General features: G+C 59.9%; 1 protein-coding gene across 2 annotated transcripts in view; it reads right to left on the bottom strand.

The window, feature by feature from the left end:
* Ergic1 (endoplasmic reticulum-golgi intermediate compartment 1) overlaps nt 1-23,424 on the bottom strand; it is a 74,962-nt gene that overhangs the window by 34,945 nt on the left and 16,593 nt on the right. Inside the window, exons 1-3 of one of the 2 annotated variants that reach the window (XM_058571837.1) lie at nt 13,788-13,938; nt 9,018-9,079; nt 7,701-7,773 (exon numbers count right to left, since the gene is read on the bottom strand). Coding sequence is in view for 1 of the 2 variants with exons in the window: in XM_046421338.2 (XP_046277294.1) it covers nt 7,701-7,773; nt 9,018-9,079 (135 nt within the window). In the remaining variant the exon portion in view is untranslated. Of the gene's footprint in view, nt 1-7,700; nt 7,774-9,017; nt 9,080-13,787; nt 13,939-23,424 lie in introns of those variants that run through there. The other variant, XM_046421338.2, reaches the window with a different exon arrangement.

The following is a 23,424-nucleotide window of genomic DNA, read 5'->3' as shown; positions in this document are numbered from 1 at the left end:
CAGGAGGAGGCTGAGGAGCTGCTAAGAGGGGTTGGAGGCCCAGTCTGAGCCCAGTTAACTCCCCACAGGGAGAGGGAACAGACTCCATGGGTGTGGCCAGCAGGCAGCCCAAGGGGAAGGGCCACAGGGCTGGGCAGTGGTTACTTCAAACATCCGCAGGATGGGGAAGGGGAGACATCATCAGTGGGCACAGAGCTGCCCATTTAGATGGACATTCCCGGTCTCCACTGCACAGAACTGGAGTTAATAATAAGGGACTCCTGGGCTCAACCATCAGACACGAGATTGCAGACGTCCTATCTGGGGAAGACGAGTCAGGCAGAGGCATGAATCTCCTTTCCACCAGAACTCCATCTATTGCTCTTGGTACCTGCTGTGGCATAGCTGGTGCTCAATTAACACGGAACTGTGGGCGCAGAAAGGCAGCCCCTCTGCTTCTCTGTGGGGGCCACAGGGGTATTCCTGGGAACAGGCCAGCCACAGAGGTAGCTCAGATTTCAGTCTGCTGGACCCCCAGCTTAATGGGTTAAAGGGAAGGTGGGAAGCTAATTAGGGAGGCCTACTATGTGCATTCACATGATCCTATCTGCTCCTGTGAAATGTCCTGATTTTAACACCAGGAAACCAAGGTTCAGAGAGGGTGTGTCCCATCCCCGGTGTCACACACCAGGAAATGGCCAGGCTAGACATTTTTGGGGAGAGTACTGGGAATTAAACCCAGGAGCGCTCAATCATTGAGCCACATCCCCAGCCCTTTTCTGTATTTTATTTAGAGGAAGGGTCTCACTGAGTTGCTTAGGGCCTCGCTAAGTTGCTTAGGCTGGTTTTGAACTCGCCATCCTCCTGCCTCAGCCTCCCGAGCCGCTGGTTGGCTCCAGGTGTACACCCCACACCTGGCCCCAGCCAGACTCTTAATCGGCTCGGCCTTCCACCAGAGCCCAGGATTTCCACAGCTCACACTGCCCACCCGCCCTCCCACTCCTCAGTATCCAGGGTCAAGGGTAAGAATGAGGGAAGCCTTGGCCACTGGAGGCCATGGGGAGGCAAGGGCGTCCGCTGGGCAGTGGTGCTCACATTGTTGGGCCACGTCACACAAGTAGGAGGAACAAAGGCGCATGATGGGGGGGGCGCTGTGCACAGGGTAGGAGGACCGAGCCCTCTGGCCAGACGGACACCTCCTTCGCCCTGGGCACCCACTTTCTGCTCCTTGATTCACTACTCCAGAGGGCTGCTGAGTCACGAGCTGCCAGGTGAGCGCAGACACAGAGCCCAGCTTCCTCCCTGCCCCAGACTCTTCCCTGAAACTGCTCACCTTTCCCACCTGGTGAGGCTGGGCCTCCTCGAGACACTGATCCACTGAGGGATTATGGGATGATGTCATTTCTGGCAATCGCAGGGAGGCGACCTCAGCAAAGAGCAGGGTGAATCCCAGGTGTGGCCCAGGTGAGTTCACCTGCCAGGCACCAGAGGGCCTCTCCCAGGCCTGGCCTCCCGCCTCCCAACCAGAACAACCAGAGCAGCCAGCTGCCCAGGGCTCAGGGCCACCCAGAAGAAAGGGGCAAGGGCGCTGGGCTGGGAGGACATTTGGGCCAGAACTGGCTGCTCTGGGGCTCTTGCCTGGAGGGCCCCGGGCTGCAGGACAGCTGCAGTCCAGTCTCCTGCTCCTCCAATGATCAGCACAGCTGCCTCTGCATCCAAGGCAAGTCCCAGGCCTGCTGGCTTCCTGCCACCCCGCCAGGCCACAGCAGCCCCCTGGCAGGGCCCGCAGGGCAAACTGGCGTTGGGGGTTGGTAAAAGGCCCACAGGCTGCCAGAAACCAGCCCACCTGGAAGAAAAGCGAATGCTCTGTGGACCCACTGCAGTCTGGGGACTTTCACGGGACTGGCACCTCGTGGTTTTTAGCACAGGCAATGAGAAGACCCGTGGGGGCGGGGCAGACAGGGGTGGGCTCATCTCTAGGCTCTGCCACTTAGCAGCTGGGGCACCAGGGCACGCTGCTCCGCCTCTCAGAGCCTCGGTTTCCTCCTCTGAACAACTAGGGAAGCTTCTGAGGAAGTCTTATAACAGGCAAAATCAATCTATGGCCATAGGGGTCAGAACAGTGGTGGTAGGGGACACTGACCGCGAGGGGTGCGAGAGAAATGCACTGTCCTGGTCAGATGGTGGGCACGTGGTGCACCAAGCCTCACCCGCGAACCTGCACACTTTGCTGCCCACAAGTCCCACAGACCTCGGCTACAAAGAAGGAAAGAAAGTCAGGAGGGAAGGGAAGGGGGAGGGAGGAAGGGACAAAGAGAAAGGGGGACGAGAGCTCCGGCTACCAAGCGGAGGCTGCCCCACAGCAGACGCATGGGTCTGTGTCTGTCGCGCACAGCTCTCTTGGGAAAGACAGTTCAGCGTCACAGGGAAGCCCCCAGCTAGGGATCAGTCCTGGCTGCACCCCCTCCTGGCTGACCCTGGACAAGGGGCCTTGCCTCCGTCAGCCCCAGGTTCTCCAGATACAAAACGGGGCCCTCCCAGTACAGTGGGTCCTCCGAATCCCAGGTTTTACAAACTTGGGTTCAACCAACAAATATTCAAAAACAGAAGCTGACTCGGTTCTTATCAGACATATGTATTTTTTTTTCTTGTCACTGTCCCCTAACAACACAGTGTAACACTGAACACCAGGTCAGACTGCGCGAGGGGTCACGTCACACACAAGACATCTAGAGATATTGAAGTTCCCAGGAGGGTGGGCAGGTTCCCTGCAGATACTGCGCCATTCCACAGGAGGGACTTGAGCAGCCTCAGGTTTTGGCATCCTGGGTTGGGGTCTCAGTCTGGACCCCCCAAGGGCACCAAAGGACGATCTATAACAGAGCTGTGGGGAGGGTTAGTGAGAATGTGAGCAGGGGCTGGGGGGCGCTCAGTGGTAGCACTCCCCTGGCACGCACAAGGCACTAGGTTCGATCCTCAGCACCATGTAAATGTAAAATAAAGATACTGTGTCCACCTAAAACTTAAGAACAAATATTAAAAAAAAGAGAGAGAGAGAGAATAAGAGCAACTCTAAACATGGTCTTAATAAACAGTAAGTGCTCAATCTAGCTCCATGACTTTTACCATCATTGTGAATGATGGGGATGGTACCAGGACCCCCTCACCGCACCGTGAGGCATGAATGTACTGCTGCGGGTGGGGCTGGGCTCGGCCCCGTGGGACAGCAGAGCTAGTCCCTCTGAGCTGGCCTCCTGCTTGGGCCAGGATGACACCAGGGCCTTCACAGGGGCATTTCCTATCCTGCTCATGGCCAGTCCATGTGGGTCAAGGCCTCTGGGAGCCTTAGCACGGTGTGGTGCACTCACGGACTGCTCACAGACTCCTGTGGAATGACCGTGAGGCAGGAGGGACACCTCCGCTTGGGAAGTGGGGAGGGTGTGCCCACATTCCAGGTGGGGGACGGTGGGCGGCCAGCCAGCATGGCCTGAGTGCACAGGGAGGAGGCTGTGGAACTGACCTTGTAGGGGAGAGCAAGAGCAGGCCGAGGTGCGCGGGGGATGGGGGGTGTAGGCGGAGGAGCTAAGGGCCTTGAGATTCTGGGCTGAGGCTGAGCCCAGTGACATCTATGGAAAACAATTTTATTTGCTTTTAGAAGAGCACTTGAATAGTTGGAATTCCTGCCCAAAGTCACCGACCTCCTTCCTTTGATCCAATGGAAACTTACAGGCGGCAGTGGTGGGGGCTGGGGCAGTGGCTGGGGCTGGGGCAGTGGCTGCAGCTTATGTCAGCAGGAGCCCCAGACCTTGACTTTTAAGTCTGGACTCTTCCAGCAAGCAAGGCATCTATCACCTAGATGGATGGCCACCAAAACATGTCCCTTGACAGCCAGCCTCCTGCTGATCCTGGGCCACCACCTGGCTCCTCACCAGGGCCCAGGCTTCAGGGTCACCGGTCCTGGACTCACCTTTACAAGAGGTGACCTTTCTAATACATGAACCTGTCACCCAGCCCTCAGAGGCCTTGGGCCTCCCATTGCTAACAGCAAGGTCCTCAGTGCTCCTGAATGTGACCTGCAGGTTGCCTGCCAGCCCTGACCACACTCCAGTTTCACAGAGCCTTCTCTCCCCTCCCTCGGCTAGCGACTGTCTCCCTAAGTCTGAGTCTACCTGGGGAGGGTGGGGGAACACCTGAAGGTGGCCCCCAAGCTCCCCTCCCTGGGGCTGCAGCTGCCTGTGCGTCGCCCCCACCCCCAGCACCTACATCCTCCAGTCAACCAGGGGCTCCAGAGGGCTCAGGGCAGAGACAGGGGCATGGCAGGGTAGGGTACCCAGGCCGGGCTTCGGTGTCCCACAGACCTGGGCTTGACTCTGGCTCTGCCACCCACCAGCCTGGTGGGGTCTCAGCGCCTGGTGCCTCAGTGTCCTTGGCTTTAAAGTGGAGCTAAAAACACGCAGCCACAGGGTTTTGTGAAGGTTAAAGGAGACGATTATCATACAACCTGGACGTGTGTACTGGGCGTCAGCACGTCCTTGTCCCAAGCCAGCCCAGCCTAACCTGGGCACGCTGACCGAGGGGTGGTCGTTCAGACAAATCCTACTGGACAGAGCGCCAGGGCACCATGAGCGATTGGCGGAGGCTCCAGTTGCTGCATTTTATCACTAAGTCCTCGTCGGGTCGATTGTCACTGAGCCATCAGAGCCTGGTCACCCAGAGCCTGAACAGTCTGGGCCGCTTTCTCCAGGGAGGGTGCTGCCCCCTAGAAACAGAGTCTCAGGACATCCTGTGGGGCCACTTTCCCAAGGATAGTCACTGGCCTGTCCAAAGCCCAGGTTGAAACCCAACCACCCAGACAAACATGCCTCCTCCCTGTGGGGCTGGGCCAGAACAAGTGCCTTATGTCACTGGGAACCACAGGCCGGGCTGGAGCAGTGCTGCTCCAAGTGGTGGTGACCTCATTTCCTTCAGCTACAGGCTCATGGTGAGAGGGGGGTGCTGACCCGCTGTGGTCACCAAACTACCCGAGAGGGCCAGCTACCCAGAAAGGGGGTAAATGGTCACCCCCAGCTCTTCCCAAACCTGCAGGCCTCCCTGGGGCTCAGAGAACCCTCATGAACCTAAGGCCCCAAAGGGCTGGTGGTTACCCGCCGGCTGTGCCCAAGCCCTCGGTCAATGGAGGCAACTTCCTGCAGCATGGCAGAGGCAGCAGGAAGGCAACTGGCATGTTCATGGTGGCACCTCCGCACAGCCCTGTCCCCTCCCCCAGCTCCTTCCTCGCCCGGCTGCGATGCTGAAGACAGACGCGTGTCTATCCCAGGGCTGGACGCGAGGCCAACCCCCTATAGGTGGACCCTGGTGTTCTCCTGCCCCCTCGACCCTTCTTCCTCTCCAGGAAGTCGTGGAGCAGGGAGGACGGCGGGGACACACTGTGCTCCACAGAAGCAGGCCGCCCCGCCCTTGGTAAACGGCACGGGCTGCCTGGGCTTGCCTGCGGGCCTGACGGGGCAGCGAGTGGCAGGGGCAGGCGCACACAGGTGGGCCCGCCCGCGCCAGCTCAGGCTCTGACGTCAAGTTCCTGGTCTGCGGCCCACTGCCCAGCGCCTGCCTCACCATGACTGGGCTGAGTAACGCCACCACCAAGTTGTCCGTCAGAGGCCAGAGAGGGAGGAGGGTGAGGAAAGGGACACCCAGGGCCCGGGTTACACACCCTGGGCACAGCAGCCCTGAAGCCCACCAGCGCTAGATGGGCCACGAGAGGAGGTGCGGGTTGGCCCAGCCGCCAGGCCAGGCGGAGAGCCCGGCTCTAGCCTCGGAGCACCACCTCCCTGCAGCCCTCGTCCACCACGCAGACCCTGCTCGGGGCTTCTCTTCCGCTCAGTGGTCATTGATACGCAGCCGACCCCCAATCGCGGGTCCCCTGCCCACAGATTCAGCCCACCCTGGACTGGGAACATGGGAGGCTGGGGACGCCACCTGCCCAGCACCAGAGGCCCTGGGTTCACTCCAGCTCCAGGTCGTCAGCGGGGCAGACTTGGTTCCTGGGTCTCCCTGTACCATACGGTGTGACAACCACTCACAGCGGGGACACTGTATGGGCAGCAGGAGGCAGCGGGTTCCAAGCTTAGGTGACGCCCTGTGACGGTAGGAACGCCAGCATCTCAGATGCTGTTATGTTTGGGGATCCTGGTCGACCCCCAGGGACAGTGTTGTCTGTCTGCTGACGGCCTGGGTCCAAGGCCCACTTGGGCTCCTCTGAGAATGGACACAGGGGCCGAGAGGCTGGCCCAACGAGGGGGGGCCCATGGTCAGCCGTGAGCCCCGCAACATGGAAGCCACCCTGCAGGACAGCTCCTGCCTCCCTCAGATACCGCAGGTCTGCAGAGAAGCCCCCACCCCAGGGAACAGGTGAGCCTAGAGCCTGGCACTGCCAGCCGGTATACAGCAGGTGCTTCACAGTGCAGCTGGTCTCCACCTCTTGCTTCCACCTCTAATTCCTAAAAGCAGCCCCTGAGATCCCAGCAGCCCAAATGCTAAAGAGGGTGGGGGAAACGTCCTTTCTTGTCCCCTGTTCTCCCTGGAGGGTCACGGCTTAGAAAGCAAGGCCTCTCCCAGAATCAGGGGGGAGCTTGCCCTTATTCAGTCAGCAATACCGAGACTCAGAGAGGTTCAGCAGCTTGTTCTGGGTCACACAGTAATGCAGCGACTGCACAGACCCAGTCCTGGGTCCCCCCACCAGTCTATGAGACCCCTCGGCTTTGGTGCCAAAAGGTCTAAGAACAGAATCAGAGTGACAGCAAGGCAAGCTGCTCCACCCCAGGAGAAGGTGGGAGGCTAGGGGCAGGCCCTACAGGTGCCTCGGTGGCCTGGAGACACCGCCCAACCGCATGGCTGTGGTAAGTCCCTCCACTTCTCTGACCCTCCGCTTCCTCTGTAGCGAGAGCGTGTCTGCCTCCTGGGGCTGAGGGTCACCAGGTAGTGACGCTATCTGCCATCCAGGGCCACCTAGGCTAGGCAGCTGGGTTTCTACCCTCCATTGTTCTTGAGAGGAAGGCCAAGGAGACAAGAAATTCCACAACCGGAACCAGAACATTCCAGGCTGACTGGGGGGGGGGGGGGCAGCTCCCAGTTCTCTGGTGTAAACACAGGAACAGCACTTTGAAGTCTGAAGTCAGTGCCAACAGCAGGAAAGTGCTGGTCTTGTCCCCGGGGGCGCTGAGAGGGGGTGGCCGGCTCCACACACTGTGCAGGCTGGGGGTGAGGGGACAGCGGGTCACTCTAGCAATCAGATGGATGGCTGGGTCATGGCTGCCAGGAAGCCCACGCGGACCCCGCCCTGTTTGGGCCTGGGGAGCAGTGGGGGAGCCTGAAGTCAGCGACCCCCACCCCCAGGAAGCTGCCCCATCCTCCCAACAATTCCAGCTACAGCAGCAAATGACCCCGAGGTGACTCAGAGAGACAGAGGCCCCGGCCAACCAGGAGTGCAGAGCTGAGCAGGTCCGTTCATCCTCGGACCCAGGAGCCCCGCAGGACACGGAAAACCGTCCTTTCACGTTGACCAAGCCCTGCTCACTTGTGCTCTCAGTTCAAAGGCACTTTATGAAACAGAGCAGTGGGCGGATGGACAGACGGACGGACGGACAGACGGCCGGCGGGCAGGGGCCCGGAAACTGACGTGAGACAGCAGGGAGGTTTCTGTCCCGCGGGGGCTCAGAGTGACTTACACTTCTGTCGTGATGAAGCCAGTGAGTTCCGAGAGGAAGAGGAAGAGGATGAAGAGGCAGCAGCAGATGGAAACTGCAAGAACAGAGCGGGACGGTCAGGGTGGAGGCTCCAGAGAGGAGGCCGCCCCTCAGCCCTCCTTGGAGGCCACGGACACCGTCGGGGAGGTTCCCTCACTCCCTCCAAAGGCCCTTCTCCCCACGGCCTCAATGAAGCAGCCCCACCCCAAGAACGGAAGCCTGTGGTGGAGACTGAGCTGACTCTGGGGTCAGGGTGGCCCTCCCTGCGCAGGGTGGTCTCTAATGTCAAGGCCAGCCTCCAACACAGGTTGCACACGGGCGGCCCACACAGGTATTCTTCTGTTGGGCTTGAGTGACATGCGCTGGACAATGTGGAGTCCACATGGGGGAGATTTCATGTTGAAATTGAAACTTCTGCCTTCTGCAGAACACCCAGCCCTGTCCCACGGGGGTCTGACAGAGGTTTACCCTGGACCCCCACATTCCCTCTGCCTCCTTGACCCCAAGGCCGAGGCAGAGGGAGGTGACACCCAGCCTGTCTCCATGAGAGGCGCCTTCTGCTCCACCTTGGGATAGTGAGGTGGGTCCCACCCTCTGGAATCCCTCTGTCAGGAAGCCCTGTCTTCTCTAGTCCACTCATCAGTGTCACTTGCAGGCCACTTCTAAACTCTCTGGGTCCTAGACTGATGCTATTATCACTTCCACTCCAGCTTTGGCCTCGGGTGGTCCTGGTTCGGAGCACAAACCCCAGGCCACGGCGTACTGTCCACTCTCACTGGAATCGGGCTTCTCTCAGGACTCCTGCCCCTTTTATTAGCGTGGCCTTCAGAGTCCCCACTCCAGGTGCGTTTGAGGCTTTTATTAAATGGATAAAAATCCACCGTGTGTCTTGGGCACCTCCACACGGGGCCCGGGCACAAGGCCTTCACTGCACTGTTTGGCTGGCTCACCCGGGGGCTGCCCCTTCCCACTCGAGGTGCCACGTGGATGCTCAGAAGGACTGGACGGTGAGACCGGGGTGCGGCTCGACGTGGGGAGCGCTTGCCCAGCAAGCGGGGTTCCAACCCCACACCACAGAAAACATCTTGGAGCATTTGGGGTTTCAGATTAGGGCTCCTCAATGGCGTGGTGAGTCCCTGGGCACCCTCTAGAACAGACCCCGCCTGGCCCCGCAGGGCAGGGCGGAGAGGCCCGTGGGAGGCGGGGAGGGCACCCCTCTCCTCTCAGTTCTGCAGAGGGGGCGGGCGCAGGGGGTGGGGGGCATGCAGAGTGGGGACAGGGGTCAGAGGGGCTACTCACTGATGGCCCCGGTGTAGGTGGGCTGTGTGAGGTCCTTGGGCACCTTCCTGTAGATGTCAAACCTACGGGAGGAACAGCAGCATGAGGGCAGAGCGGGGGTGAGGGCGGGCAGGTGCCAGGCCCGGTGGGCAGTGAGCCGCAGCCTCCCACGCCAGGGCCACCTCCTCCAAGCAGCCTCACCCTGCGTCACCTGTGAGGGTACCTCCGTCCTGAAACTTGTTGCCCAAGGTTACTCGAGTGACCTTGTGGGCTCACTGGGTTGGTCGGCCCTTCCAGGTGGGTCTCCCTGCATCACAGTATAACCTCCCTAGGGGCAGGGACCTTGTTGGTGTGTCCCTGCCATGTCCCCAAGCCCTGCCACATAGCAGCCCTGCATAAGTAACTGCAGAGTGACTCAGGTGACCCTGGAGGAAACAGGGCGGCCTGCAGGGTGAAACGGAACTGCTGTCACCTTCCCTTTCCTGCCCTCCCCTCCTCGTCTCCACTCTCCCCTGGAGCCCTGGCCAGCGCCTGCTCCACGTGCACGAGGTGAATGTGCGTCCGCCTGCAGCCCAGGGCCTGGCACCAGCTGGTGGTGGCCATCTCCTCTGGTTCCTCCCAGAAACACCACTGCCCTTCCACACCAGGGTCCCACCACAGCTCAGGGAAGTCACGGGGTGGTAGGAAAACCCAGGGTTTGGAATCAGGTGACATGGATTTCACCCCCGCTATGAGAGCTGAAGCCTGGGAATCATATGGCTCCAATCTCGCCAGTCCTCTTCCTTACTGTGTGACTATAGGCAAAAGGCTGTCCGTCTCTGATCTCAGCATTCCTCCTCTTTGAGACGGGCCTCCTACTCCTTCGAGGACTGAGCGTGTGGGGAGGCTCCGCGCCCGGCCTCCTTCCCTTCCCTTCGGCACAGAGGTAGTTCTGCCCCACACAGGTCATGGCCTGCCCACCCGTGCCAGGCTCTGGGGGTGGGGCCTGACTGGTGGAGAGGCTGAGGACCAGGGGACTTGGCTGCTCTTTGGTGACTGACTGGGAAACAAAAGCATCTTGCTAAACCCAAGGTTTGGGCTGGACAGACGTCTTGCCTAAGGGCTGGTCCCTGGCTCTGCCAGCTACACTAAGACCTCAGGGGAGAAGGACTCCTGTGGGGGACCGGGTTCAAAGGGCAGCGCTTTCTCTGCTGCCTGCTTGGCAATGGAGACGAGGGCTGGGGGAGAGGGTCCCCGTGACTGCCCCTCTCTGAAAAGGTGGGCCCTGAGCTTGGAAGCCATGTTAGAGTTCCAGAGTCTGACTGTGGAGTCAGTCTGCTCAACTGTGACTTCGTCCCTGCGTGACCTTGGGCCCATTGCTTGACCTCTCTGTGCCTTGGTTGCTTTGTATAGTGGGGGCAATGACAGCGACTACCCCACAGAGCAGGAGTGAGGGTCAAATGCCTGAGTGCATAAAAAGCACCCAGAAGCGGGGGGTGGGGGTCCCTCGCTCCTGCCGTCAGCCCCTGAGGCCCTTGTGAAACTTCCCGCAGGGGCTGGTGTCTGAAGGGGTTGCAGCTGGTTCAGCTGGGATGCCAAGCCACCCCGGAGGAAGTGCCCTTGAACCTGACCTTCCCCAGGCTGGCCATGTTTGTGCAGAACCTGCCCAGCCTGGGATCTTATGCTAAAGGACACCAACTCGGTAAACTCCACAAGACCCTCAAGGTCCTGTCACAGAGCGGGCTCCGTGTGTCTGCTGGGCCCAGGGTGGGCTGGCCTGAGTCTCCGAGCATGCACAAGGTCGGCCAGTGGCACTGGGACAGGGACATCCCAGGTGCAGACACTGTCTTCAACTGGGGATGGGTTTACTGGACGACACACACACCCTCAGTCAGCGGCACCCTGAGAGCAGTCGGCGTGGGTGGCCGGGATCAGGGTGGCCAGGACTTCAGATTTTTTAAGAGAAGCCAAACATTTGGAATTTTACATGGAGTTTCCCAGTTCTTGTGGGTCAGTCGCGAAGGGGCCATGGTCAGAGGAGGCCCAGGGCCCGCCGGTGGCCCTCTGGGTGAGAAGCCCTGCAGAGCTGGGGGGGACACAGATGGCCACAGGCCTGGAAAGGCCACTCGGGGCCAGGTGAGAGGCACGTGCATTCTCTAAAGGAGACCAGAGAGCCAGCAGCAGAGTCACGTGGGGGACAGCAGCAGGAGGGTCCTTTCTCTCTGACTGCACCACCCAGGCTGCCGTGAACAAGCGGCTTCACTCTGATCATGAGGAAAGTCCAAACTGACTAAGCAGACGGGTCAGCTAACCCTGAAGGGGACCCTGGCTCAGCAAACGGACAATCTCTGTGCAAGCTCTGCAGATTGGCCAACAGGTCGGCCGCCGGCCACTGCCGCCTTCCTGGGTGGGATGGTGGGTCATTAGGCAAGAGGAGCCTTGGGGACCCCTGGACAGCGCAGGAGGGGACTCTGAGCTCGTTTTGTAATTTGGGGGTGAGTCTGAAATCATTTCAAGAGGAAAACTTAAACAGCTTTCAAAATCCAGGGGAATTATTTTGGAAGTTGAAGGGAGCATCCAGGTCCCCCCCCACCCCCCGCAGGTGTCTGTCCTGAGGGCTGGGCATCAGGGCCTGTGTCTACTGGGGGCAGCAAAGGGCAGGAGAATGGGTGAACAGAGCCACAGGGAGGAAGACGAGGACATAGACAGCAGGTGACCTGGGGCGGGAAGTGCTTCAGAGAGGAGGAGGTGCTGAGCTGGATCCCCTCTGCCTGGCCGGGCGCCTGGACAGACATATTTGCATCTAATTCCCACAATGACCCTGGCATCCCATTTTTTCCAGAAGAAAAAACTGAGGCTCAGGTGGAGGCAACATGCTCAGGTCACTGATCCAGGGAATGTCGAGTGGGATTCACACCCAAATCTCCGTCCTAGCCCACTCCTTCCACTGTCAGGGGAAGGAGTTTAGAGATCGCCTGCTGGTCAGCAGCACCCAAGTCTCCAGGAGGCAGGGTTTGTTTCTCCAAGCCTGAGCCCTGGAGCGGTGGGAACCTCTGGGGGACAGGCCCGGGGTGACACACAGGCTTTCATGGACTCAACAGGTGTTTACGGACCTCCACCCCATCACGGGAAGGCCCCTCCCTCATGTAGCTGCCATCTGACAAAGCTTTTGGCTCCTGGGAGGGACCACCTGGACACAACGAACGTGGACAATGACTCTTTTCCCACGCTAGAGCCAAGCTGGAGGTTGGTGGGGCAGAGAAGGAAGAGCTGAAAAGGATCCTGATTTCAGAGCTGACCACAAGCCAAGTGAGTCAGCGGTGAAGGTCACTGAAATTGGGCCACCAGGAGGCTGGTGAGAACCCAGGCATGTGACGGATCAGGAAGTGAGCCGTCCATCCTCCTTGCTCACATTAGTCAGCCCCTCACTGTGGTGATGTGATCAGCAGTGGCCACCCCACCGCCAAGAGAATGTGGCGGAGAGGGTAAAGAGAATGGGGAGGGAAGAGGGATGCTTGGTGTGGACCTACTGTGTGCTAGGGTCATGCTATGCCCTTGAGTGGCATGTTCTCATACAGTTCTCTTGAGGGACTTGCAAGTTAGAGACCGTTGTCCCACTTTACAGATGAGGCTGAGAGGCCCTGGCCTTGGTGCCTGCCACCATCAGCTCTAGGTTGAGACCAGCTGAGGTCACGGTCCCACCAGTTCACCAGTTGGTCGGAAGACCGACTCGGCAGTCAGGGGGTCTCAAGCACAGCTGGGCACAGGGCACACCTGCAGCCCCAGCTCAGGAGGCTGGAGGGTCCCTGCGCCCAGGAGCTGGGCAGCCCGGGTAACACAGCGAGACCCACCTCGTTTTTCTAAAAAAAAAAAGGATTTAAAACAAAACAAGCCAATGAAAAGCTATGAACCCCTGGGCCTCTCGTGTCCTTGAAAAGTCCTGTGTCAGAGTCTCAGTCAGGAGTCACTGTGCCTCCTGGGACATAGTGACATCCAGAGACACGCGCCGTCACGGCTGGGGCTGGGGTGCCATCAGCACGAGTGGGTAGAGGCCAGGGGTCTGCCACACAGGACAGGATGCCACAGGAGGGCTACCAGCTCCAGGGTCCACAGTGCTGGCACGGAGGTAGCCTGCCATGTGCAGGGACACCTGCCCACGGGAGCCCCTGTCCCCAGCCGTCCCCATTCTCCCTCAGAGGCCCGCTGCTCTGCTCCTGCGGGGGGAGTCAAGGCCCCGGCCTGCGTGGCCCCCAGTGACAGGACCTTCGCTTCAGACGGCCTTCCCTGTCCCTTCTGATCTTCACCCGGAGAGAACACTGGGCAAGGAACCCGAGAACCTGAGGAGTCCACCTGGACCTGCCCGGGGCTCAACTGGGGTGGCGTGGTGAGCACAAGGTCAGGGCCAGGCAGAGCACCCGGTGCCCATCTCTGGCTTCACGCCTCAGCCACGGGCACTCACGGCAGCCTGGGTGGTGCAGTCAGAGAGAAGATGGAGGCCAGGCTGCCCCTGGCCAGCGAGGTGAGGTCAGCTCCCTAATGGCCCAAAGCAAACACGTCTTTCCCAGTTAGAAGCTGGGAATATCCGGCTCCCCCATCCCCTCCCCTCGCTCCCCAGCTCTATGGCTTTAACTCTGACAGCAAACCTGACGGACCTGCAGACACGTCTTGGCCAGCTCTGTGGACCCCTGTGGGTGGCAGGAGGCTGTGAGGTCACCAAGGCTTTAATGGAACGGATGCCTCTTGGCAGCAAGTCACTGGAAATGGGGGTCACTCATCTTAAAATAGCCATCGAGGCTCCCAGCGGGCACTCACCCTGGTCAGCCCTGCCCACCAGCCCAGGGCAGCCCGGTGCCCAGCCCAGGGTGTGGGCAGGAGGCACGCGTGCTCTGTCCCCCGCCGTCCCGCTGACCACCACCAGCACAGGACGGTGCTAAGCGTGTGCACTCGCCTGTGTGAGCTGGGCACGGGGTGTGGGGGCAAGGCCTCTGCCGAGAGGGGCAGGCCCAGAGAGAGCCCTGGGATTCTTCCCTCCCCTTGAATCTCGACCTTGACATTCAAGCTGCTGATATGCGCTCACACCACCCAGCGCTCTGTCAGCTGGGCTCTGTCAGCTGGAACCGTCTGTCTGCCCCCCAGGTGCAGGAGCCTTGACAGAGGAGGATAGCAGGGGACCCCACGTGAGGCTACCCTGCACCTGGCCTAAACTCAGCCTTTAGGTCCATTACCCCACAGTCTTGCGAAGCCCTGTGTGGCAGATAGCATCACTGGCCCCATTTACCTGCCCAGGGGCAGGGCCGAGCCTGACCCCTGATGTCGTGCCTCCCCAGGAGCGTGGGGCTGGGCTCATGGGAGGTCTGGGAGAAGCCCAGGCACACAGCTGCCTGACGCCCATGTCACCAGTGCACACCTAGCGCCCCCACGGTGGTCCCCCGCCCCGCAGCCTTGCTTCTGCCCTGTCACCCCACAAGTGACCGCAGACCAGGAGTCCTGGCTGATCCCTTCTACTGCCCCCACAAGAGTCGGCTGGAGAGGAGGAGGGCGGAGCTGCTGCTGTTCTCTCCCAGGGCCGGCCACCGCTCCGCGGCCCGAGAGGCCTCCCTGACCCCGGGCTCTGCACACAGGTTCCTGACCAAGGCCTCAGAGAGCTGCAGGTCTTCCGTTCTGACTGGGCAGGGCCAAGGTAGATTTGTCCTGCATCATCTGCAGGGCTGACACCCAGCAAATGCCAGGTGAAAGTGCAAGGAGACGTCCACACAAGGCCCTGTCCACAGCACCAGCCCTAACAGCACAGGCCGGAGAGAGGCCACCCGTGCAGGTGCAGGGGCAAGTGCAGGCACGGCCCCCTAGACACATAGCCATACATGGAGGGCCCACCCCGCCCAGTCTCTCCCTACAGCCCAGAGCTGTGCGCAGGAGGAAGCCGGCCTTGGCTGAGTCAGGCTTCCCACCTGCCAAGGACACAGGCCGCCCTGTGGGGTGACCGGTCCCCAAAGCGTTTCCAACTCACTGGAAACTGGAAGCAGCTGGCAACACACCTCCAGGGCAGGACAACAACATCCCCTGTACAGATGCTATAAATGGAAATGCATCTCAGAGGGGCGGGGCGGGGGCGGCGCCCTTGTCACAGTGACCCGTCATCGTCATGGGATAAAAATACAGCAGGCCCCAAATGCCAGCAGCCCAGGCTGGGAGCTATTCAGGGCCTGGACTCCCTGCCAGGCTGGCCCTGCACGGAGGTAGGAAAGGAATGCACTGGTGGCCTTGGGGGTATTTAAGTTTAGGAGCAAATCAGGGGAAGCAGCCAGTCCCTATGGAGGGCATCCCGAGGGACGGCCCCTTCCCTGCCCTTGGGGTTCCATCTGCTCCCAGCTCTGAGGGCACCTTTGACAATGTTCCCAGTGGCCTCGGGGGCAGTCACAGCTGAGTCCTGCCCACAAGCAGAGGGCGGGAGGAAGGTCTTAGGAGGGGAAGGAGCTTCACCACTCCACTGGTCTCAGGTGGTCAGCACCATCCAGGTGCAAGAACTAGTCCGGCCCCATTTTCACGAAAAAGAAAACAAGTTCAGAAAGACCTGGAAAGGCAAGTGGGAAATGCAGAGGAAGGAGGAGCGGCTTCCAGAGGCTCCCACAGAGGTTCACATCCAGAGCCCAAGGGCAGCGGACACGCCCCCTCCCTAAAGGGTAGGGGATGGGAAGGAGTTAGGAAGCAACAGAGAGCAGGCCCAGGGCCAGCGAGGCTTTTCTTACAACCCCTAGCAGAGGGCAGGAGAAGGGGACTTGAGTGTCCTCTGGCTGGCCTGGCCGAGGGGGCACTTGGTAATCATTTTCATGATCACAAGTTGCTAGTTTTAGGGGGGCTGTTTGAGGTGGGCTGTGGGGGTGCTAGAGAAGGCTAATCTGGCAAGGAGGCATATAAATGAAGATCTGAATTAGGGAGATAGCATCCATAAAGGCCTTGGGGCAGGGAGCAGAGGCCCTGAGGTCTTACCATTTAAAAATAGTACTGACCACTTAAAAAAAAAAAAAAAAAACTATGCAGAGCAAACGCCCCAGGGTCAGATTTGGCCTGGAGGTGATCAGATCTGCACTTGGCCTTGAATCTTGAGCCAAAGGGCAAAGACACTGGAGAGCTGCAGAGCTGGAGGGGTGCTGGGACCAGACCCCCGCCACACACATGGTGGCCAACAGGGTTTGTCCCAGGGATTCCTGGAGGGGCACCTGCTGCTGCCACGGAGCCTGACTGGGAGTGCGCCAGCTGAGATGTCTGCCCAGGTCACAGGTGTGGGGACAGGAGTCACACCCTTTCTGGGGTCTTGGGGCTGCTGTCGTCTAGACCCATTTTGAAGACAAGAACCTGGTGTCAGGCGAGCTACACTGAATCACCCATGTCACAAGCAAGGACCAGAGTTGTCCTGGGGCTCTCCCCAGGACGTCCAGATGCCCCCAAATCTGCAGGCTTTGGGAGCCGATCTCCACCAGACTCCTCCTGCACTGACCCATCTCTAAACCAATAACACAGAGTAGGAAAATCGGATTTTGCAGTGACTCACTTTATCCATGGCTGAGAGGCGAACGTGGGGGTTTGGCCTGACGAAGCCCTCTGACGATGTGCCCGTGGCACATGCTGTTCAGCGAGGGCCCCGAGCTGCCCTGAGCTGGCAGAGGGCCCTGCCGCCAGCTGAGCCCAGTGCCTGCCTCCCAGCCACCCTCCCTCCTGCTAGGTGTGAGTCACGCCTGGAGACCTCAGTGTGCCGGCTGCAGAGCCTCCGCTTTCCTTGGCTCCTGAGCAAGATGTACTTTTCCAAAGGACACTGATTCAGCTGAGCCTGGAGTTTGCAATGCCCTGCAGCGGTGAGGCCGGCCTCCCCTGAGCCCAGCCTCCTCTGAGCCCGCACTGTCCTGGAGCGGGGACCACAGAGGGAAGCTACTACCTCCCTCGCCTTCTTCCTCCTCCTGCCCAAATGGCAGGAGCGCCCACCTCCTGGGGACCCACCCAAGCCAGCCAGACCCCTAGTGGCCTCCCTGGAGCCCCCGTGGCCGTGCACACCTGCAGACAGGAACGGAAAGGAAGGGCCCACGGTGGCTGGCCAGGGACCCTCCAGTGTGGAGCCAGGACAGCCTTCCCATCAACCTGGTGTCCTGGCGGCTCAACACCAAGTGCCCCGTGGACCTCGTTTCCGCTGGTACAAAGCACTGTGCTTGGGAGCAGCTTCGGGTTCACAGGAACACAGAGCAGACGCAGAGTCCGTCCTCCCTGTCCCACACATGCAGAGCTCCCACTGTCCACACACGCTCAGAAGGCACATCTGTCATCCACAGGCACCAGCCAGGCTGCCCATCACGCCAAGTGCTTGGTTCCACAGGGCTGAGTCCCGGTGCTGAGCGTCCCTGGGCTTGGATGAACATGTGATGGCATCTGTCCACCAGGACAGTGCCCAAGAGCGGCCTCTCTCCTAAAACCCACGCCCCTGAAGCCCCAGCCCCCATGTACGGCTGGTCTTTTCCTGTCCCCAGGTGGCCTTTCCTACAGCGGGGACACAGCTCCACAGCTGCTGGGGTCATCTTGGTCAGTGTTGTGCATGCCAGGTGCCCCTTGCTTCACAGGTTCGGGGTTCCTCCTAGTTGGCACCGGTGACCTCCGTGTCTGCAGGTAGCTGCGCAGACTTGTGACTTCTGTAAAGTGGGGGTGAAAATCCTGCCCACCATGGGACTGCAGCCAAAAGCTGGGCCCTACCTCGGGAGTGGCCAACTCGCTGCACAAAGCAAGCAGTGGTCGGCCGTGACTGACCACACCGGTACCTGGCCATCACCACTGGTGGGCTAGCCACACAGTTCTCCACCAGAGCAGCACAGGGAGGGGACAACCTCCCTGTGGGTTCACACCAGCCTCTGCTGACCCAGGCGGCCAACCCTCTCCAGACTCAGCCTGTTCACATGCAAAATGGGGGCAGGGGGGCTGCGTCTTTCCTCTGGGGGGTCGGAGACAGAGCAGATGACTGACCGGCTTGCAGGAGCCACGGGCATCTGACGGGCACTGTCAGAAGGCCAGGTTCTGGCTGCAAGGTCTGGAGGGGTCCCTGGCCTTTTCTGGGGCCCAGTGGACAGCCACGTGGGTGACACCACAGACGTGCTACGGAAGGAAGAAGTCCCACGCACGGGCCATTCACGTGGCAAGGAAGGACACGCAGAACTAATGCCTGCAGGAGTCAGGAGCCCGCTCACCTAGCGGCCTCCCAGGGTGCTGAAAATGGGCTGTACCCCCATGCACGTGTGGCCACCGCGCTGCGCGTTTCAGGAGTGCTCTGTCATGAGCCACAGTTCAATTTAGAAATTAAAATTTAAAAACTAAAGAGAATCAAGTCGTCAGCCAGGTGTGGGGCTCCTCTGCACCACCTGAGGGTCATGTGACAGAGACGGTTTCAGGGCTTCTTCCCTTGGATTCCTACTGCCACCTTCCCTGGGTGCAACCCCAAGCAAGCGGCAGGACCCAGGCCAGCATTCGAGAACTCCTGAAACCTGCCCTCCCCTGCTGTGTGAGTTGGGCTAAGTGATGTCCCTCTCTGAGCCTGGTGGCCTGGTGTACAAAGTGTGCTCAGGATGAATCGGGAGTGTCCAGCACTGTGCTTAGCAGATAGCGGCTGCTTAAAAAAGGCGACCTGTTCATAGGATTCTCACTGAAACCCCCCAGAACGTCTTGCCAATTGCAGGTTTGGGTGGGTTGAAAAATCTGTCTAGTAGACTGCAACCAGTATAAAAAAAAAAAAAAAAAGAAGACTAGCGCAGGAAGGAGAACTCAGTCTGCGCTGCTGCCTACTAGAGGCACACAACCCCATTCTGCTGCGCCACTGTGCCACAGCCTAGGGGCACCTAGGAACAATAACACACTGTGAGAAAAGTTCCAGGAAGGTCACGGGTGGCACTTCCCTGAGGACGGACAGACCCGCCCCCGCGGCTCCGGGAGGGGCTCCTGGAGGAAAGAGGCTGGACAGGCATGACGGTGGGTTGGTGTCTGTCCCTCAGGAAGGAGGCAGGGGCCACCTTTCCCTTCCCTCGACCAAGTCCAGGACACTCACTCAGTGACGCAGCCTTTTAACACCTACATCCCACTGTGTTGGCTGGACCCCAGCCTCGTGGGCCAGGTAAGCGCTTCCCGCGGAGCCACGCCCAGGTGGGGTGATGCTAGTAGTAAAAGGAGGAGCAGGCTTCCACACAGCCTCCAACTAGCGTAGGGCCTTCTAGAACCTTCTTCTCCCCTCACGGAGTCTCGTGAGTCCCCTGGGCTCACGGCGGGTGAGGCTGGCTTTCCACTCCCAGGGATGAAGACAGTGACCACCTTTTGAAATGCATCCGTCCGAATTTTTAAAAGTGAAGCCATTTAATCAGCCACATGGGCCTGACAGGTGGTGGAAGTCCATGTGGCCTCGATGGTGGTGGCCGGTGGTGGCTGCCATTTGGGTAGCACCCTGAGGCCGGGGAAGGTCCTCTCACTGACACCAAGTTGCCGGGGAGATGACTGCTGAAGTGGGGTCTTAGAGCTGAAAGGTGTCCTGTCACTATACACACATCCAGTTGTGACGTGAACTAATGAGCAGATGAAGATGAGGACTAAAGGCCGTAGTCGTGTGCCCAGGGCACTTCCTCCCTGAAGACTTCCAATCTGGGTTGGCCCAGGGTGTGCAGGTGGCGCCCACAGGTGCAGGTGCGGGTCTGGGGGCTGAGGCCACTCATCTGTGTGGCCCTGACACGATGGCGAAGTCCCCGCTACCGTTTTCTCTGCTGTAGTCCTTCCCCTGGGTCAGTGCGAGCTCAGAGAAGCTGGTCTCATGAAAGTCTGTACCAACAGCACAGAAGGCTCCCTGCACCCTCCACCTGGCTTTCCGTCACATAACGTGACCAGAGAAACCTCCTCGGAACTCAGAGGTGTGCGTTGGCGTGACTCTATCAGCTGAACGCACATTTGCGTGGGTTTTCCCCTCAGGCTGTTTTCTGGTCTGGGACCTCACACTACATTTAGTTGTGTCTGTTCCAATCTGTGATGGTTTCCCGATCTTTCATGGGGACGCTCCCAAAGAACACTTGTTCATCATTTTCCAGTATGTCCACCGAAATGGGTGTGTCTGAAGTTTGTCCTGGTCCGTCTTCGGGGGTCCTAACAGATTACCTGAGCCTGGCTAACTTAGGAAGAAGAGAGGTTTACATTGGCACAGGTTCTAGGGGCTGGAAGTCCCAAGTGCCAGCACCTGCTCAGCTCTGGCCAAGGCCACGTGCTGCTTCTCCAACCTGTGGCAGGAAGCAGAAGGGCAGGTGGGCATGGTGAAGGGGACAAGGCACAAGGGGCAGCCAGCTTGCGGTCCCTGGTCCAGTCCTGTGAGAGCAAGAACTGCCCAAGATGGACATGAGCCCCTCTCACTACCCAGGCAGCCCCTGACGCCCGCCCCCAACACCACCACAGTGAGGAATGGGGCCTCCGCGTGAGCTCAGAGGGGACAGACCGTGTTCAGGACACAGACACCGATGATTCCCAGCTCAGGGATGAGGACACAGGTCCTTCATTCAGCCAATGGCAGTGTGGAGTCCACAGGGCCAGGGCCAGGGGTGGCACCAGGCAAAAAGAGTAGACGAGATGGCAGAGCCAGGCCTTTGAAGACTGGACCCTGTCAGGCAGACGCTGGTGACACAGCCACAGTTTGCTGGAGGCCAGGAGGTCAGGTGGGCCTCTGAGCAGACCTGAAGGGAGGGACGAGGCCACCACGGAGAGCATTCTGCACAAGCCTCCTAAGTGAAGGACACACCAGAGCTCGGCAGAGGCCCCACGGTGGGTGTGAAGGGACCTGGGTGAGAGCAGCCTGGCCACTGTGGCCAGAATACAGGAGGCCACACAGGATGAGGTCAGCCAGGGGGCACAGCACAGAGCGCCCAGGACCTGTAGGCTGTGGCAGGAACTCTGACTTGCTTCCGTGGTGGGTCTGAAGCAGAACACTGAGTGCCCAGGCACAGCGACGAGTCCCACCCGCAGGTTCAACCTGGCCAGGTAGTAGGCCTCTTTGTGCCCCACTTCCCTGAATCAGCAGTTCCCGACATCAGGCTTTGGGCGTAACTGAGTTGACAGGTGTGTGCAGGACACGCAGGCAGACTGGGGTGCTGGCCACTGTTTGGCTTCTGTGTTTTGGGGTTTGTGTACGTGTGTGCTGGGGCCAGAAGCCAGGCCTCAAGCATGCTAAGTTTGTGCTGTACCACTGAGCCACACTCCCAGCTCCGCTGTTGGCCACCACCATCACTACTATCACCACCACACCACCACCACCACCCCACCACCATCATCACCACCACCTTACCATTGTCACTACTACCATCACCACCACCACCATGATCACCACCATCACCATAACCAACATCACCATCATCACTACCATCACCACCAGTCCTTCAAGGGTTGCTAGGCCTCTCCCACCCTCTGCTGCTCCCCAGGTGGGTCATGAGCCCACTGCCTCACATGCCTGAGCTGCCTGAGGACGGGGGACACATCCTGTTCACCTCTGTCCCTGACACAGAATGGAGGCTGTTGAATAAGTAATGAACCAACCTGTAGCGGAGGTGGAAGGGACAAGTGTGGGTCAAAGGCAAGATCCAGGGCCTGGGATAACCCGGGACAAAGGCTTCCAACAACAGCCTCTGGCCAGGCTACAGCATTCGGGAGAGGCCTGCGGCCGGCTGGGCACCGCACAAACCTCATGCACAACAGGAAGACAGCAGCAGGCACCCGCTGCAGCCCAGCCCCAGGGCTGGGTGTTAGCGTTGGAGAAACCTGGCTTCCAATCCTGAAGCCACCACCTCTTACCACTGTCGGCTGGGCAAGGCCACCGGGGGCAGCAGGTGGGCTCTTCCCTGCTCACCGGCACCTGATTGAGGCCCAGGCCCACCCCAGGAGGCATAAGGGGTGCAGGGGCCTCAGGAGCCCACAGAAGGCAGGCTGTTACAGTGATCCCCAGAGCTGGCCGAGGGTGACCTGCACCAGCCTCTGACCTTGACCTTCAACCTGCACGCAGAGCAGGTGAGAGCAGCTATGCTTCCTGGCGGGTGGGCAGACTGCTTCCTCCCAGAGGTTTTCTGTGGGGCTGGGGATGGAGCCCAGGGACCTGTCCCATCACTGAGCCACACCCCAGACCTTTTCAGTTTTATTTAGAGAAAGAATCTTGCTACACCACCCAGGCTGTCTTTGAACTTGGGATCCTCCTGCCTCGGCTTCCTGAGTTGCCAGGGTGCAACCACCCCCTCTTTATGCCCTGTGCTAGAACCACACCAGGCACATAGTAGATGTTCAGTGCATTTGTCAAACAAACCAAGGGGCTGAGGCGCTGAGCAGGCACCAGCTGCCCTCTTCCCCACAGGCAGCACATTGCGTCCTGCCCAGGGCACGGGCTGACCTGAGCCCACAACCTCACAGCTTAGCTGGAAGGAAACAGAAGGGGGGAGGCCGACTCCAGCCTGGAATGTGCCCTTGTCAGCCAGCTGGGACAGCGACAGTCAGAGGTGGTGACGGTGGGAGGTGCTGGCCTCCTGGAGTGTGGCTGGCCTGGAGCTGAGCCCCTGAATGACCAGCCGGCTGCCTGCGATCAGGGCCTCCGACCCCTCCCGGGGACCTGCACAGCCCAGAGCAGTGTCTCATCTGGACAGGGAAGTCACGCAGGAAGAATGCGCACGTCAGTGGACTGGTATTTACAGGGAACGGCCCTGCCGCAGCCCAGGATGGGGTGCACGGGGTGTGGGAAGCCTCCCACAAAGGCCACCCACTGCCCACCCAAAATCAAACACCCCAGCTGCTACGAAGGGCGTCTCGGTGGTGGCCTAGCAGAGCTAACAGGAGCCTCCCGTGCCTGGAGTGTCTGCCTGGGTCCAGGCCTTGTGGCTGCACAGGCTGCGGCCCTGTGTCCAGCAGCCCCCGTGTTCCCGTGCCCTCCCGCACGCCCTGCGGCTCAGGAACACCTGGCACAGGCACCTCGGGGCCCTGGGCAAGCTCCTCAGCCTGCTTTTCCTCTGGACAGCGGGAAGCCACTGCCCACGTCACAGGGCTGGCACTCGGCAGGGTCACTGCACAGACTTCACCTGTGTCCTCCGAAGCAAGCTGGGTTAGAATGGTCACAGTCACGTGACAGCAAGACACTTGGCAAAGCCCCCCCCCCCCCATTTCCGCCCCAAGCCCTGGGACACACAGTCCTGGCACCCGCTGTCTTCTGCATCATCACTAGGTGCCAGGCAAGAGCCAGGCCCCAGGGACCTGGTGGGTGGTGCAGACCACCTGCCTCGCCCCCAGGCTGCAGGCGCTGCTCCGTCCACACCTCCTTCTGTCCAGGGTGAGCTTTCCACGAGGATCTACTCAGAAGGCCTCAGGGGCCCAAGGCGGCACAGGATAGAGGGCAAATTCCTCCCTGGGCCTCTGAGGTCCTCATGGC

This window comes from Marmota monax, unplaced genomic scaffold (genome assembly GCF_021218885.2).
Source record: "Marmota monax isolate L192 unplaced genomic scaffold, Marmota_monax_Labrador192_F-V1.1 WCK01_AAM20220418_F8-fsc00084, whole genome shotgun sequence".
In the NCBI taxonomy this organism is placed as follows: Eukaryota; Metazoa; Chordata; class Mammalia; order Rodentia; family Sciuridae; genus Marmota; species Marmota monax.
This window is presented reverse-complemented; position numbering and strand designations above follow the sequence as displayed.